The following is a 17,936-nucleotide window of genomic DNA, read 5'->3' on the forward strand; positions in this document are numbered from 1 at the left end:
AGAAACTCCACCAGGGACTCAGCAGCTTCGAATGCAGACAGAGATACAGCCATGGCTTGATGGTGGTGTGTTGTAGTGACATGTTATACATTGAGCAGCTTAACCATTAATGACCTGATTTTCTGAAATGGTGAACTTGATAAAGTCCAAGCAAACTGAAGTAAATTCACTCCTCAATTAAGGTAGCAGCATTCCAGAAAATTCAGTGTATGTTAAAATTCTTTGTGTTCATATGTAAAGAGGAGTTGAGTTCTGGGGTCAGATAATTATAAGGTGTTTTTTTTTTGTTGTTGTTGTTGTTTTTCCAGCAACATGAACGTTCAGTGGGACATTTGAAAATTTGCAGGGCCTGAGGTGATTTCTCATTGTGTAGGGAAACTTCTGTCAAACTTTCTCAAAGAGCAGTGAGCATGTCCCCTTTGCCCTCATTTTCTTAATCCCCATCCTGCTGGCTGAAATGTAGAGGTGATGGCTGGAGCACCAGCCACCATCTTGGAACAGGAAGATAAGAACACCACCACACCCCAAGCGGGCAAAGCAGTGAGCTGGAAGGAGCCTGTTCTCTGAGAAGTTCATGGAGCAGGGCTGCTCTGCCTCTGGACTTTGACATAAGCAAGAGATAAACTTCTACTCTGTCAAGCCACTATTATTTGGGGTGTCTGTTTCTTGAAACTAAACCTACTTAAAGCAATATATAAAGTAAACCCTAAGAGTATCCTCAGCAGTAACCCATCACTTTTGCAACTGTGATCAGTGCCATGAAGAACTATACGGGCAATGAGAGGGAAGAGGGCACCTGAGTGGAGTCAGGCCAGGGAAGGCTCTTCTGATCTCTGAATGATGGTGAAATCAACTAGGCAAAGAGGTGGAAAATAAACAAACTGACATTATTTGTCACTTGTTTTAAGAAAGGGGAGTAGAAGGAATGTTTCATGAAGTAATAGTTTTCTCGTTCACACAGCTGGTGATGGATAATTTAGAGAGGAAGTGCCACAGGACAAGACTGTTTTATTCGATGTGGATCCTGGTGTGTATGTAGCACAGTGCCTGACTTGCTCAATAAATGCTGTTGAAAATATGTGCCTATATAGGTACTAAGAGCTGCGGGGCCAGTGTGATTCAGTGAGCTGTGTGCTGTTTGTTGATCTGCTCCCTAGCTCTGAATTCCTTCTGAAAGCTTGGGAAGGGAGCATGATACAGTCAGACAAAGGAGCAGACCCACCAGACAGCCAGGACAAGAAGGACGAGAAGCTTTCTACGGTAACCAATCCAGAGAATGGTATGTGGTGCCAGATTCCTTTTCTAGACCAGAAGGTTCTTTTAATATCCCTCTAAATATGTGATCCAATTTAGGTGCAGAAATTCTGATAGATTTTCTGTGATTCCTATAAGGAATTTGTCATACAGTTTGAAGTGTCCTGTTGCATCTATTAGTGATAAGTCTAAGCAATTTTCAAGGCAGGAAGGAAAGAAATTGACACAGTAGATTCAGAATCTCTTTTTTTCCTACCCCAGGATGTTTTACTTTGCCTTAGAACTTCACAACTTGTTCACATTCAAAATATCACTGCAACAAATAGGATTTCTATGAAAATACTTGTAAAAGCAACCAAGCATTTACTAAATTCTGTCCAGTCCCTTTAATAGTGGAATCCTGAGATATGTATTAAAGGCCTATTAGGAGAGTTTTTCAATAAGAATTTTCATAAAGGGTAAATACACATGGTTGCATGTTTGAATTAGAGAAGGAGGATCCAGGAAACAACTAGATAATTCTGGAATAAACCAGAGACTGTTAAGACTGGGGAGGGGAAAGCAATATTGCTCTCATAAAATCTTTCATTTCTATACTATGATCTATTATTTCATCTAAAGTTGGCAACAGCCCTATGGGGAAGCTAACATACTCTCATTTTTGCCACAAGGAAAGTAGGTTCCAGAGAGTTGGATGGCTTTCTGAAGTTCACACAGTAAGTGACAGAACAGGGCTAGACCAGAGTATTGGGCCTTAACTCCAGTGTCCTCTCCTCTCCTCATGAGCCCCTGGCACCTCCCAGAGGTCTGAATTGTCCTTCACATTTACACCTGCCTTTCCACCCGTCACCCCATCTCTGCCCTCTCCCGTTTGTAGGTATCTCCCGGATCCTGAGGCTTGTGCTACAAGAGCTGAATCTGTTCTACAGCCGAGACGTGAACGGAGTGTGTCTCCTGTACGACCTCCTTCACTCCCCGTGGCTGCGGGCTCTGCTCAAGGTGAGCGCTCCATTGCTCAGAAGCCTTAGCCTTGGGAGCAGAACTTACTCATCCAACAGTGTTGCTTGTCAGCTGGCAGGAAATGTCAACTGGGAAAAAGTTCAGAGAAGAGCTACACAACCTCTTAGCTTAGGAAGGAAGTTACTTGGCTGGAAAAGAATATGGCAGCGCCTCTCTTTTCTGCCCCCAACTCCCTTTCTTCCAGAGGCCCCTGGGGTCACACAGCAGCCACCACAAATGGCCATAGACAGCACCCTTAGCAGCTGTCTACAACCCTTTGTCCTTGAGGCCAACTCAGGACAAATAAAAATGCTTTAAAAAATCATTCCTCTTTGTTTTCATAAATGAGGACATGAAATGTCTACAGCTCTGTTTAGGTATCTTAAGTTTTTCTTACTCTGAAGATCTCTTCTTTTTTTAAAATTTGGCTAAAATTTCATGCACTATACAATAGCATCTGACTATAATTTTGTTCTTCTGAGCAAATGTTATTATTAAGAAAGATCCTTTTGAAGTTATTTTTTGGAGGATGTTTCCTTCACTTAAGTGAAATGTGGTCAGCCTTACGATGCATGTTAATACTATATTCTTTAAGATAAGAAAAAAGTGCAGCATACTTAGCATGAGCAAAGAGGTACTCATCACAGCACTGGTTTTAAAACACCTGATTTCTTAATCCATTCATCTATTGTTGGACACAGCGTTTTTTTCCATGCCTTGGCTATTGTGAATAAAGCTTCAATGAACATGGGGTGCAGGTATCTTTTTAGGTAGTGATTTCATTTCATCCATTGGATGTCCAATGGAATATTATTCAGCCATAAAAAGGAAGGAAATCCTCCCTTTTGCAACAGCATGGATGGACCTCAGGACATCATCCTAAGTGAAATAAGTCAGAGAAAGACAAATACTGTGCGATCTCGCTTGTGTGTGGAATCTAAAAAGGTGGAGCTCATAGGAGCAGAGAGAATAGTGGTTGCCAGGGACGAGGGGGAGGGGAAATAGGGAGATGTTGGTCAAAGGGTACAAATTTCCAGTTACAAGATGAATAAGTTCTGGGGAGCAAATGTACAGCATGGTGACTATATTTAACAATATTGTATTACATACTTGAAATTTGCTGAGAGAATAGATCTTACACGTTATCATGACACACAGACAAAGTGGTAATTATGTGAAGTGATGGCGGTGTTAACTAACCTTATCGTGGTTATCATTTTGCAACATATACGTGTATCAAATCAACATGGCATACCCGTTAAATTTACACAATGTTCTATCTCAATTATATCTGAATAAAACTTTGGGGGATGGGCTTCCCTGGTGGCGCAGTGGTTGAGAGTCCGCCTGCTGATGCAGGGGACACGGGTTCGTGCCCTGGTCCAGGAAGATCCCACGTGCCGTGGAGCAGCTGGGCCCGTGAGCCATGGCCGCTGAGCCTGTGCGTCCAGAGCCTGTGCTCTGCAACGGGAGAGGCCACAGCGGTGAGAGGCCCACGTACCGCAAAAACAAACAAACAAACAAAAACTTTGGCGGAAACTACTTGATTTCTACCAGGCACTTTTTCCTCCTGGGAAGCTAACACAGGGTTATGAATGCCACTAAAGGCATTGCCTTTGCTACCACTGGTAGGCTGCTTGGGCTTTGTGCTCCCTGCATCAATCCACCAGCCTTCATCACTTCCAGGTAAACTTGAGCTTGGGCACTGAGGTAGAGCAAGGAAGCCCCGCCATCCCAGGTCCAGATGGAGAAAGGCAGGGCTGAGCTGACCTCCTGGACCTCATTTCTCCAACTGTAAGAGAAACTAGATTTCTAAACTAAGATTAAGGTCTGCACTGCAGAGCTAGTCAGACCTTGGTATTCTCAGCCCAACCCTAGGTCCTGGTATGGAAAACAATTCCTAAGGGTCAACAAAGACAAAGTTGGAATTTTTTTTTTTTTTTTTTTTTGCGGTACGCAGGCCTCTCACTATTGTGGCCTCTCCCGTTGCGGAGCACAGGCTCCGGACACGCAGGCTCAGCGGCCATGGCTCACGGGCCCTAGCCGCTCCGCGGCATGTGGGATCTTCCCGGACTGGGGCACGAACCCGGATCTCCTGCATTGGCAGGTGGACTCTCAACCACTACACCACCAGGGAAGCCCCAAAGTTGGAATTTTTATAAACAAACTTTTACTGGAGAAGTAAGGGAGGAAAGGAAACAGAAGGTGAGCACAGAGTACAAATAAGCATGTGTAGTGTGCCCGGCCCCTCATTCAGATCCCCTGGTGAACCTGAGCCCCTAACCCATGCCCTACGCAGCTACCCAGCCTGGAAGTTCCCACAGGTCTCTGGCTTCAAATCCTTATTGGCCTCAAGCCTGGAAAACCCAGGTTTACTTAATTTAACAAGAGTAAAATTCACTTTTCTTTTTATCAATGATATTGTTTGGGGAAGAACAGTTTCCAGTGGCAGCCAGTAATTAAGCCTTTGAAGCGTTAGAGCCACCAGTCTTGAGTTCATTTCGCTTGGACAACTAGAGACACCTTATTAAAGGCCAACACACATGCCACCCAGCTGCTTGTGCCACTGCTCAGGCTGGGTCTCCCCTGGGCGAGTCTTCCCTCAGTATGTCATTCTCTCTTCGTTGCCCCTCGGCAGGTTTATGACTGCCTCCAGGAATTTAAAGGAAAGAAGCTCATTCCTGCCACACCCCACGCCCAGGCGTTATCCTACGAGGTGAGGTGATTTTTCATCCAGAGAATAGTAGAGCTTTCACGTGATACCATTCTACTCATAGTGCTAGTTTAAATGCTCTAATGGAAAAGTTCAGTTGGTGATTATGCATCTGATAACTGTTTCTAATTGAGCTTTAATAGAAGGCCTGCTATCTCCCCAGATTAAAACCAACAAGACACATTTTTAGCTTGTGTGCATTTCCCTCTTTTCCCCTAAACCATGGACCTAATTACCCCTAGAAAGAGGGTAATGTTGACCGACTAATGATACCCAATTTACATCCCTATTCTGGGCTCCTGGACGGCAGGCTCTGATGTCCTCTGCCTCATCCCATCCTACTGCGATGTCTAATGGGCCTCAAACTTTACATGTCCCCAGCGGAGCTCTTGGCTCTCCCATCCCCAAAGCCGCTCTTACCCCAGCCTTTTCCATCTCACTAAGGACGTCTTTGTTCTTGCAGTACCCCGGCTGAAACCTCTGGGGTCATCTTTGACTTTTCCTTTCTCTCACACCCACACCCAGTCCTGTCAGCTCTAGTTTCAAAACATATCGAGAATCTCCCCACCTCTGCTGTGCCACCTAATATACGGCATCATCGTCTCTCACATGGATAGTTGCGATGTAGCCTCCTACCTGGTCGCCCACTTCTACACTTGCTCCCCTGTGGTCTATTCCCATCGTGGCAGCCAAAGAGATTCTGATTAAAGATGAGTTAAATCATGTCACTTCCCTGCTCAAACTCTTCCTACAACAACTTATCTCTGAGTAAACATCAGAATTCTTGCATAGTCAAACATAAGGTGGCCCCTGTTACCTCTTTGATGTCATACTCACCATTCTCTCCCTTATTCACTCTGCTCCAGCCAGTTGAACCCCTTGTGGTTGTTTGAACCAGACATGCTCCTGCCGCAGGCCCTTTGCACTTGCTATTCCTTATGTCAGTAACGCCCTTGCCCATATAGCCACACGATTTGCTTTCTCATCTCCCTCCAGTCTCCACTCAAATGTCACCTCATGGAGGCTTTCCCTGGTCACCCCCTCTAAAATTGCAATCCTCTCATAGCATTCCCTATCCACCTTCCCTATTTCATTTTTCTTCTTAACTCTTTTCATCATCAAATAAACTTCTTTTACTTATATATTTTATTTATTGTCTGTGGCTTCTCACTAGAATGTAAACTCCATGAGACTGGGGATTTTTGTCTGCCTATTCAGTGCTCTATTTGCATCACTCAAAACAGTGCCTAGCACACAGTAGATGTTCAATGCATATTTGCTGAATGGATGCATAAATATAATCTGTTTTGTTTTTATTTATTGTCCATATTAAAAGAAATTAAAAAAAAAAAACTTCTAACCTCAGCTCCAGTAATCAACAACTTGAACGGATCTCAGATGTCCACAGGGAAACACACACGTGATATTTTATTCAGTTGTAACCCCAGTGAGTGAAGGTGAAGCTTGCTAAAGTGCTTGTTTTCGTTTGACAATATGTGATGGTGCTTGACTGCTGAAGATTCATGTAGCTGGTTAAAGTCTTAAAAGGGCTTATGTCCTGTCAGAAAGCAGGTCTATGCCTAAATCAAAGCAAAGAGATCAGAATTTATTCTGTCTAGCACTTTTTTGTTGCAACAAACATTAAAATTGCTAATCAAATAATAAGCCCTAAAATACAAATTACTATTTCATTTTGCAACTGAAGAATGGAACATCCCATAGGATTAAGCTACCTGGGTTCTCCAAGTAATTGAGCCTATACCTGGAGAACTCAGATACCTTAACCTGCCTGTAAAGCATTCACATTAGCAAACAGCTATCTTAGAGCCACTAGAGGGATATTGCCTTGGCACATATGACATTACAAAATTATGTTTGTTCTTCCTCCAAGCCTGCGATGTGCCAGGACTGGGGCACTGTTGTTTAGATCTACCCCAAATCTTGGATTCTACCTGCTGTAATGAAGTTTAATGATAAGGAAAGACTCTAAGCCCTGACTTTAAAGATGAAAAAGAAGGCTTCAGTAACAGCTTTTCTTAGGTCAATATTATGTCAGTATACCTGTTATCCAACCTAGGTGATGTTAACCAGGTGACAAAGATTGTTAAAAAATTCACAATGTATGTTTTTCCACCAACCAGGTAGTGAAGATATTACATGAAACCCCCAAGTCCCCTGAGATCCAAGAGCTGAGACAAATCCTCCAGGCTCCACACTTAAAGGCAAGTGCTTGCTAAAATGGACAAGATATAACCATCTGGCACATAGACAAAGTTGGGAAGGAGAAATAAATGTGCTGGAATATGTGCTTTCTGAATAGATGTTCTATTACCGTATGTGGGTGACCAACAGACTGTACCTAAAAATGTGGAACTTGGACGTGACTGGCATAATCTCACTGGTCATGGAGACAAGCCTGCCCTATTTATAAGGAGGCATCCAGAACTTCCCATGGTGTCTTTTTCCCCCCGGGAAAGCCATTGTTCCTCTAAAATTCTGGGGGGGGGACAGTCGAGGTAGCATACATCTTAAGTTATTTTAAGTTTCAAATAAAGTGTGTGAAGGTGTTTGGAAAATACAGTATAACAATGATTAGCTCTATTGGGGGTATATGAAGAACATTTGATTGCAGAATAGAAACCTATCTCATAGTACTTATAGATTTTGAGATCAATTTATCAACAAATTAGAATTTAAAAGGATGTCTGCACTTGGAGCAATGGAATTTATCAGTCAAAAAGTTTTATTCGAAGTGTCCATGATCAGATGAATAGATAAAGAAGATGTGGCACATATATACAATGGAATATACTCAGCCATAAAAAGAAATGAAATTGAGATATTTGTAGTGAGGTGGATGGATCTAGAGTCTGTCATACAGAGTGAAGTAAGTCAGAAAGAGAAAAACAAATACCGTATGCTAACACATATATATGGAATCTAAGAAAAAAAAAGGTCATGAAGAACCTAGGGGTAAGACGGGAATAAGGACACAGACCTACTAGAGAATGGACTTGAGGATATGGGGAGGGGGAAGGGTAAGCTGTGACAAAGTGAGAGAGTGGCATGGACATATATACACTACCAAACGTAAAACAGATAGCTAGTGGGAAGCAGCCGCATGGCACAGGGAGATCAGCTTGGTGCTTTATGACCACCTAGAGGGGTGGGATAGGGAGGGTGGCAGGGAGGGAGATGCAAGAGGAAAGAGAGATGGGGACATATGTATATGTATAACTGATTTACTTTGTTATAAAGCAGAAACTAACACACCATTGTAAAGCAATTATACTCCAATAAAGATGTTTAAAAAAAGTTTTATTTCACTAGATAAACCTAGAGAATTTTCTCTGAGTTCCAACAACGTTCTGTCCACCAGTCTCTGGCAGGGCTGTAGAATGACTACTTCCCCATCTCGTGAAATGAAAATTTAACATACTGAGCCATGAGAAGGAACTCTTTGATCATACCCTAAAAGTAGAGGACTACTTTTTCTCATGCTGTTTTGCATGGGCCCTTAAGTGTCACTGATAATTAAACCATCAAGATGTTTTGATTACTGCTCCTCATTCTACCTTAATTGGGGAAACTATTACAATAGTTGTTTTGTAGTTCAAGTTTATAGGAGCACCGTGGATTACATGGGTTTCCAGGAAATGAGAATGTGACAGAATACAGTTTATCAGAAATGAAAGAATATATTATGTGTTGCTTACCCTCTCTCTGCCTTGTTTCCTTATCTGTAAAATGGGGGAAATAAATATACTTGCCTCACAAGGATGTGGAGAAAAGAGAACACTTGTATCAATAAGTTGATGTAGCCACTCTGGAAGACAGTGTGGAGTTTTCTCAAAAAACTAAAAATAGAACTACCATATGACTCAGCAATTCCATTCCCGGGTATATGTCGAAAACACCAGAAACACGAATCTGAAAAGGTACATGCACCCCAATGTTCATAGCAGCATTATTTACAATTGCCAAGATATGAACGCGACCTAAGTGTCCATGAACAGATGAATGGATAAAGAAGATGTGATATATATATACATACAATGGAATACTACTCAGCCATAAAAAAGAAGGAAATTTTGCCATTTACAGCAACATGGATGGATTTGGAGGGCATTATGCTTGGTGAAATAAGTCAAACAGAGAAAGACAAATACTGTATAATATCACATGTGGAATCTAAAAAAATACAACAATCTAGTGAATATAACAAAGAAGAAGCAAACTCACAGATACAGAGAACAAATTAGCAGTTACCAGTGGAGCGGGGCGGGCAATATGGGAGTGGAGGAGTGGTAGGTATAAACTATTGGGTGAAAGATAGGCTACAAGGGTGTATTGTACAACATGGGGAATAGCCACTATTTTGTAATAACAGTAAATGGAAAGTAACCTTTACAAATTGTATAAAAATAAATTTAAAAAATTAAAAAAAATATATACCTGACTCAGGGTTATTGTGAAGATTGAGTTAATCCACATAAAACACTTAGAACTATGCCTGGCACGTACGTGTTGGTTGTTGTTGTATCTCACATAGTGTTGAGTCAGCATCTTCTAGGTGGGTGTGTCCTATGTATGACGTTTGTTCCCCTTTTCCTTCTCTGTTCCCAGGCCTTGCTCAGTGCCCATGACACCGTGGCTCAGAAAGACTTTGAACCTCTTCTCCCTCCACTGCCAGACAACATCCCTGAGAGCGAGGAAGCAATGAGGATTGTTTGCTTGGTGAAAAACCAGCAGCCCCTGGTAAGGAAATCATTTTACCTTTTCATTTAGGATTACTCCAGGGTTAATATGAACTAAGTTATCTCTAGTAATTACTTGGGCAATATTCTTGTCTGTAGTCACAGATGTAGTGTGAGGCAATCAGAAAATGTGAGGGAATCTATGATAATAATGGCTAAACTGTATCTCAATGAATTTTGCCTGTGATTTCAAACACATTACAGGTTGTAATGTTTTCACCAGGGAAGATTTCTGCTTAGTGTTTTTGTTTTCTAAGATCTGTGAGACATAAGTAATTATTTTATTTTATTACTTGGCTCTGTGACATATACATATATTTTACTCTGTTCTAATGTATTTGCCTATGTTTTTTTCCTCTATAAAGGGGAAGCTAAGCAAGGCATTAATTTGATTTTCTAAGCATAATCCCTTTGATTAGGTTGTAATTGTGGGAGTTTTCTTTACCTTTGGAAGGATCTCAATATTCTTTGATGTCTATGTGGTTGGATATAGACTTTGGTAGACCAAGGTTGAATGGCCTTTCCTTTTTCATGGCACAGTATGTATGGCCCTGGTTGGTATGAATACCCTTGTTGAAAGACCAGAGTGACACTGAGGGAAGCCCTCAGGAAAGTGGTCATGTTAGGTAAAAAGGGGTTCTACTGTACTCTCTCCCCAGGGAGCTACCATCAAGCGCCATGAGATGACAGGGGACATCCTGGTGGCCAGAGTCATCCATGGTGGGCTGGCAGAGAGGAGTGGTAAGCTGGAGCAGCAGGGTGCAAGCGTGACCAGGAAAACAGGGAATGATTGTTTAATCTTCCCAGGGAAGCCCCTCTTTCCTAACTGAGGTTGAGCTTTAATAAGTTCTATTGCTTGGTTACTAAGAAGGAAGAAAGGAATATTCCAGAGAAGTCCCATTGCCCTTCCTCACTGAGTCCCTCCATTCTAGGCACTAAATTAATGTTCCCTTAGTTTACATTCCCATGTAAACCCAACAAGGTAAGTATTATCATGCTATCACAGAGATGAGGAAACTGAGGCTCAAAGAGATTAACCACCTAACTTGCACGAGGTTTCACAGGGTGAGTCAGGATTCAAGTCCAGGTCCACCTCACTCTATATTCCCAACTTTCACGCTTCACTTGGTCCTTCTGTGTTCAAAGAGGCATCTCTCTTCCCCGTCTTCAAACACCTGTTGCTTGCCTTTTCTACCAGAGGACCAAATTTCCTTCTTTTCATCACTGTGCTTCTGAAACGAGCTGTTCTGCACCTGCGGTCTGTGTCCTCACTGCCCATGACCCTGGAAACCTGGTGCAGGGTTCATACCCCAACGTTCTGAGAGAAGTTACCCAGGGACTTCCTAGCTGCTAAGTCCACTGGCCCTTCTGTCAGCCTCAGTTTTATTTTTACTCCTGCAGCACATTTGATGTTGTTGACAATACCTTTCTTAAAATTTTCATCATCTTTGGTTTCTGTTCCATGATGTCATCCTGCTTCTTTTTATTTTTATTTTTTTACTTTTTGCGGTACGCGGGCCTCTCACCGCCGTGGCCCCTCCCATTGTGGAGCACAGGCTCCAGACGTGCAGGCTCAGCGGCCATGGCTCATGGGCCCAGCCGCTCCGTGGCATGTGGGATCCTCCCGGACCGGGGCACGAACCCGTGTCTCCTGCACCGGCAGGTGGACTCTCAACCACTGCGTCACCAGGGAAGCCTCATCCTGCTTCTTATCTGCACTGTCTTACCTCATATTTCTCAAGCCTCAATCTTAACCCTCAAGTTTCTCCACATTTTCTCTTTTGAAGAATACCCCCCATTTCCTTTTCATCTGACATTTTCGCATGACCCCGACAGCTTTATTTTTCGTGTTATCTTCTTACCAGAGTTCCAGTTCCATTTTACAACATCAGATTAGTGAAAATAAAAATATCACCACCAGTTAATACCCAGTGTTGGTGGAAAGGTAGAAAAATGCAATTCTCATGCACTTTGGTGGTGGTGTAAATTGGAATAGCCAGTTTGCTTTATTATTATTATTTCGCAATAAAATTTAAGATGTCAGAGCCTGCTTGGCTTAGCGAGTTTGTTAAGGAGCTTTGGGTTGGCTACCGCCATTTTTGCGAGGTTTTTTGTACCCTTCTTTGTTTTGTGTTCCTGTTTGCCTAGGCTTGTTATATGCTGGAGACAAACTGGTGGAAGTGAATGGAGTTTCAGTTGAAGGACTGGACCCTGAGCAAGTGATCCATATTCTGGTAAAAGTCTCCTCCTCGCCTTCTCCATGACTCAGTGCCACGTTACGTCCAGCCCATGGTGTGTGCACTGTAATTGGAGGGGGATTCGGGTCGCGCTAGGCAGCTTCCTCTCTCTAGGCCCCAGAACTTGTCTGTTTCTATGCAGCTCGTCTGCCTTCCCCCATTCGCCTCCTCAGGTGATCTGGCCCCTTCTGGATACCTCCCTTCACAAGCTGCTCTTTCAGCCTCAGGAAGCCTGTCAGTCCGCCCAGCCCAGGTCCCTCATCACCTGGGTTCCTCCATTGGAAACTGAGCCCGGGGTGGGCAGAGGGAGACTGTGGAGGAGTGTCAGAACCTGAGCAAACCACCCTTTGCTCCCCTTACATTTTTATGCAGTTTCCTTGAGGCAGCTTTGACGTAGAAAAGAAGTCGCCAGAGGGCAGCATATGGGGAGGGGGACATCCTTGCTGGCCCTGCCACTGTCCTTGTGGTTGAAATGGCAGTGTGACCTGATTATATGAGCTTCTGGTAACTCTTTTCAGTTCCCATTCCCATTCTTCAAACCATCGCCCGAGTCACTATCCAGCTATCAGTAGCCATAGCAGCTTTCCCCGCCCACCTCCCCCCATGTACACCCCCAGGGTGGGACCTGAGGTCAATTATTATATATTACATAGACTAGTGGTTCTCAAACTGGGTTCTTGGGGGAACTCTAGATTTTCATAGACGTGCCTCAGGGACTGAGAGGAGGAGTGGTATTATAAGGAGTATTATATAAGGAGTATTATAAGGAGTATTATATAAGGAGTATTATAAGGAGTATTATATAAAGAGTATTATAAGGAGTATACCAAGCACCGAAATATTTTGCAAACCACTACGCAAGATTCTGTGTGGTATAAAAGATACTGCACAGGGAGCTTAAAGGACTGTCAGTCACAGACACACATGCCTCCACCTCAGCCCTTTCGGCTCCAGCTGTGGAGTTGCCAGGACAGTGGGGCTGTGAAATTCCCAAGTGAGACCGAGATCTTTCTTGCTAATCTCTAGGATCTCCAATGCCCATCACAGTGTGTGTGACAGGGGGATTCTTACCTCTCCCATCAAACTAAGAGGCTCTCTGTTTCCTCCACCATTAGTTTGGAGACGTCAGTTCCCCCCAGAAGACTTGGGCGCCCTTTATCTTCTTCCCCATAAGACTAGGCTGCCTGATGCAGAAATCAGTACTCAGGAAATAATTACTGACTGAGATATGAGGAGGGAAAGTCAGACCAAGAGCTCCTCTCCTTCCTTAGTGCCTGTGGGAATAAGACCTTGCTGAGTGTGGTGTCCTGGCAGCAGTGAGATGGAGGGTCCCTGCAAGAAGCCAGGCCTCAGTGTGGGTTTTAATAGACCAGTGATCCTGGAAATCCCACAGCAGGACAGAAATGAAGCTAAATTTCTTCCTAATGTCCATTTCTGGGTGGTGATATTTAGCTGTTGAGCCCTTGTAAAAGCCCCTGTGGGAGATGGCACCATTTGACCTGCACACATTGAATTGTAACTTCTGTCTGCCAAGCCCTAGTAACCCAGTGAACTCTGCGATTTGTCATTTTTTCCTCTGACATTTTCTAGGCCATGTCTCGTGGCACAATCATATTCAAGGTGGTTCCAGTTTCTGACCCTCCTGTTAATAGCCAAAAGATGGTAAGAATTTACTGAGCCTTCATACCCACACACAGTAAATCCCCCAATAACAATAACTATCATGGCGTACTTTGTGTCTTATTACTATCCTCTATAATGTATTGAAGATTTGTTCAATACTGTATTGCATATTTTTCGATACTGATGACATGAGAGGCAAATCAGTAAATGAATACAATAACAGGAGATGGGGTACCAAGAAGTTAAGAAGTAACATCAAGAATGGTGAGCATTTGAGCAAAAACTTCTCAGAGCTAAAAGATTCTATTCCCAAACTCACTTTTTTTTTTTTTTTCATGGCTCTTAGACTCAGTTCAAGAAGGAAGTTCTTTTTGGTGAGGATAGAGAGGAAAGATAGCACCAGTAGGTGGAAGAGTGGGAGAGATGGTTTTAAGCCTTAACAACCCGGCGGTAAGGATTCTTCTGAGGTGTCATTATGCACCTACTGTCAGGTGTATGTTCGTGCCATGACTGAGTACTGGCCCCAGGAGGATCCCGCCATCCCCTGCATGGATGCCGGCTTGCCTTTCCAGAAGGGGGACATCCTCCAGATTGTGGACCAGAATGATGCCCTCTGGTGGCAAGCCCGGAAAATCTCAGACCTTGATACCTGTGCTGGCCTAATCCCTTCTACGCACCTTCTGAAGAGGTAAGAAAAGTCATTACTCCTGGACTCAAGACCGAGCCATCAGGAAACAAAACGTTTTCTCAGGCTTCTGTTATTGCAGTTAAGATGAGAGAAAGAGAGACAAGCAGATAGATGAACACACACTGGTCTATAAATCCAAATGTCAACTTGTCAATATGCTCTAAACATCTTAAACACCAAAGGGACCAGAATAATTGTATCAATTAGAAAAGAGAGAAGAGTACTTGGGAAGCTAAATTAAACTTCTAAAGGTAGTTCTGACTCCTTCTATAATCTTTCAAGGCTGAGTTGAAAGCTCAGTTACTGAATCTCAACTTTCCACTATCACCTTGGTGCTATTGAGGTCCAAGGAAGGGTTTAAGGATAGAAAGAAAATAGAATAAGAGGTCCAAGACTCAGCCAATGTTAAGAGATCACGAAGAAGAAAAGGAACTAGCAAAGGAGACTGAGGAGTGGCCGATGAGACAGACCAAAATCAAGATGGTAGAGTGTCCTGATCAACTATGTCAACCACTGCTGAGGGGACTGAGAATTGACCACTGGATTTAGCAACAGAAGTCATTGGTGATCTTGATAAAAGCAATTTCAGTGGATGAGGTGGGACCAAAATCTTAGTAAAAGGGGATTTGAAGACATTGACAACAATGAGCATGGAAAATCCTTTGAGACATTTTGTATAAAGCAGAGCAGAACAATGGACAAATAGCTAGAGGGGAAAGTGGAGTGGTATGAGAGAACTTTTTTAGATAGGGTAGATAATGGTAATGGGGAAAATCCAATGAGAGGGAAAATTTTATGATACAGGAGAAAGAAGGGAATATTGCTGCTCTTGTTGTCCTTGGGGAAGCAGGAGGAGATGTGATGGAGCCTATAAATAGAGGGGTTGGCCTTATACAGGATCAGGAACAGTTCACCCACAGTAACAGTAGCAGTAGGGAATCCAGAGTGTGTGGGCACAGGGCGAGGGATATGGCGGGAGTTTATGGAAGGTCTCTTCCATCTGCTCTTATTTTCTCAGTGGAATAAGCAATGTCATAAGCTGAGAGTAAGGGTGGGTAGGAGATATTGGGAAGGAAAGAGGAGAAAGCTTGAAAAGTTTCTGTGAGAACTGGAGAGAAAACTGGTTAGATAAATACAGTATCATCAGCATTAAAGGCCCACTTAAGGTTAAAGGTCATAAATTTATAGTGATCTTGGTCAGCTTCCTGGGGGCAGGGCCAGATTAGACAGGGAGTCAGATTTAACAGTAAATCAAGAGAGGGACAAGGGAGTGATTTTAATGAAAGACCATGACATTTAAGCTTGTTAAGGAGGGAGGTGACAGGGTAGGGTCAGTGGCAAGGAAGTCAGATCAATGGATTATAGGTCCCTATGGGGTTGATAGATTATTGGGGTTGGGAAGATAGGAGGTGCTGGTAGAAGAAAGGGATGCTGGAAATAGAAATTGTATAGAGATTGTAGTTTTGGGTACTGAAAGGCCTAGGGTATGATAGTGGGATGCAGTGGCTGAGGTCATTGGAAGGTCATTGGAAGAGAGGAGATCAAGGAACCAAGAGGCCAGGGTGTTGGAAGGGGCACCTTTGTGCCTAATAAGATCATCATGCATTCTGACAGAGCAGTGTTAAGAGCATGGGAGTTAGCAGGAATAATCTGAGAATGGCTTCCAGAAGAGTCAGGGAAATGGCTTTCAAAGTGAGGGCGTCTAGGGAAGAGGGATATAGTCTGGAAATGGCCAGGAGAAGCAGGACACAGACCCCACCTCCAGGGCCCATGGAGTGAGGGCCTCATGCACTGGTGTGCTGGAGCCAGCTCACAGAGCCTGTGTGCACCCTTCTCACACCCACGGTCGGTGACATCGGGGTGGCAGCTTGAAATCAGCTCCAATGGGAATATTGACACTAGAAAAATCTGCAAAGCTGCACATGAGGATTCATCTCCCCGGGCTGGTTTACCCACACGCCACTGGGAGTGGGAGAGGAAAGAGCCACCTCTCAAAAGAGGCAGGGGAGCAGTGAGCTCAGGGGGACCTGGGTTTAGTTAGAACAAGAAGGTGAAGGGCTCACTCAAAGTGCAGGAGGAGGTTTGAGAGATTTCGCTGGAGATTTACTGCCAGTTCCAGAGGGTGTGTGAAAGGGCTTCAGGGAGCGGCAGGTGGTGGATGGAGCCTTACAGGGATTAAAGTGCAGAGGATAAGGGATGACCTGAGGACACACACAGGGATAAAGCCCTAATGAGATTAGTCCTCATGGTCTCAGAGCAGAGAGTGGCAAGGCGATTCCAAGTGGGGGTCTTGCAAGGAGCACACAGAAATGGCAGGTTTACTAGATTAGCAGCACACAAATAAAGGACAACGGAAGGAACTGAAATTCATGTGGCTCTAAAGGGACTGTAGGGAGCATCACAGCCTGGGAGGGAAACCAGAACATGCGGTGAGAATTCTGAGACCAGCTGGAGCGGGCTAACATGCCAGAGAGGCAGGTGCCATGGCTCATGCAGTGAAGCTCTGTGGCATGTGCACTAGTGGTCTCAGGCCAGATTTTCACCCTAAGTCAGTGTGACTCTGAAAAGATGCTGTGAGGCAGGAAAGAATGATAAGAAAGGCCATGCATTTGGAGAATGTATTTGACAGTGTGTTTGGAGGTGAAATCTCCTTGTTCACTTGGTTGGAAGCAACAGAATTCTAGGAAACATTCTATCCTGGATCTATTTCACCTGGGTTAACCTGGATTAATTGTTTTTTTTCCTTCTCACAGTGTATTTCTTTTTGCATAGGAAGCAACGGGAGTTCTGGTGGTCTCGGCCATATCAACCTCACAACGACCTCAAATCCACCATATGTGAGTGTGCTGACACCTCAAACGCAGCCTGTGCATCACGAGAAAGGCAGCTCCCTCTTTCCCAGGGCTGGCTTCCCGCCCAACAGAGGATCTTTAAATGTCCCCATACCCCAGATAGCCTCCTGGCAGCCATCTGAAATCCTACCATAGACATTCATTCCTTTGGATTTAGAAGAGTTTTCAGTTTGTGAAAATGCAAATGTTCTTGTGGTCACTCCCCGGCTTGAAGTCCCCTGAGGTGTCTGCAGCTAGTCCATACATTACACACCTACTGGCAAGCAAGGCTGCAGAGCGGCGCAGTATGTGTGCCTTTGATGAGTAAACATGAGACTGAATTATTATTTAATGAGTGTAGCTTGTTCACTTCACAGTATTTTAGATGGCGGTGGAGGAATGGTCAGCAGAGGGATTCACGGTGGCGAATGCTTGTGAACGACTTACTGCCTTAATGAAGGGTGTCAGTAGTTCACAGAGCCCAGCTAGAACCTGCTGATCAAGGACCGTCTGAAATGCTCTCTGGCAGGAGGAGGGAGAGGGAGAGGGGCATGGACAGGAGGCTGGGAGGGCAGTAAAGTAAACATAGATTTGCCCATGGAGAGTCCTCATCCACTTTACTTCTCAATTCTCTAAGCCAAAAATTATTTTTTCCCTTGAAAAGATATGATGACAACTATAGAGACATTTTTGAAAGAAAACACTCTTAAAAGTCCTTTACACTGACCATATTTTCATACTGTCTTCCAGTTACAGAACCATATTTTACATGGTTACAGTAACAGTTACAATACTACTTTTTATCTTTTTTCTTTAACTTGACATTTTATCAGA

The 17,936-nt window shown here is 43.7% G+C and overlaps 1 protein-coding gene across 1 annotated transcript in view; it reads left to right on the top strand.

The window, feature by feature from the left end:
- Positions 1 to 1,191: 1,191 nt before the first annotated feature.
- Positions 1,192 to 17,936, top strand: part of MPP4 (MAGUK p55 scaffold protein 4) — a gene marked incomplete at its 5' end in the record, with an annotated part of 39,248 nt that continues 22,503 nt past the window's right edge. Inside the window, 10 exons of the mRNA XM_082630491.1 lie at positions 1,192 to 1,279; positions 2,132 to 2,253; positions 4,892 to 4,969; positions 7,108 to 7,188; positions 9,593 to 9,724; positions 10,383 to 10,464; positions 11,872 to 11,957; positions 13,551 to 13,622; positions 14,075 to 14,271; positions 17,044 to 17,108. Of these exons, the coding sequence (XP_082486617.1) occupies positions 1,192 to 1,279; positions 2,132 to 2,253; positions 4,892 to 4,969; positions 7,108 to 7,188; positions 9,593 to 9,724; positions 10,383 to 10,464; positions 11,872 to 11,957; positions 13,551 to 13,622; positions 14,075 to 14,271; positions 17,044 to 17,108 (1,003 nt within the window). The remainder of the gene's footprint in view (positions 1,280 to 2,131; positions 2,254 to 4,891; positions 4,970 to 7,107; positions 7,189 to 9,592; positions 9,725 to 10,382; positions 10,465 to 11,871; positions 11,958 to 13,550; positions 13,623 to 14,074; positions 14,272 to 17,043; positions 17,109 to 17,936) is intronic.

This window comes from Mesoplodon mirus (genome assembly GCF_964341445.2).
Source record: "Mesoplodon mirus genome assembly, chromosome: 8".
Lineage (NCBI taxonomy): Eukaryota > Metazoa > Chordata > Mammalia > Artiodactyla > Ziphiidae > Mesoplodon > Mesoplodon mirus.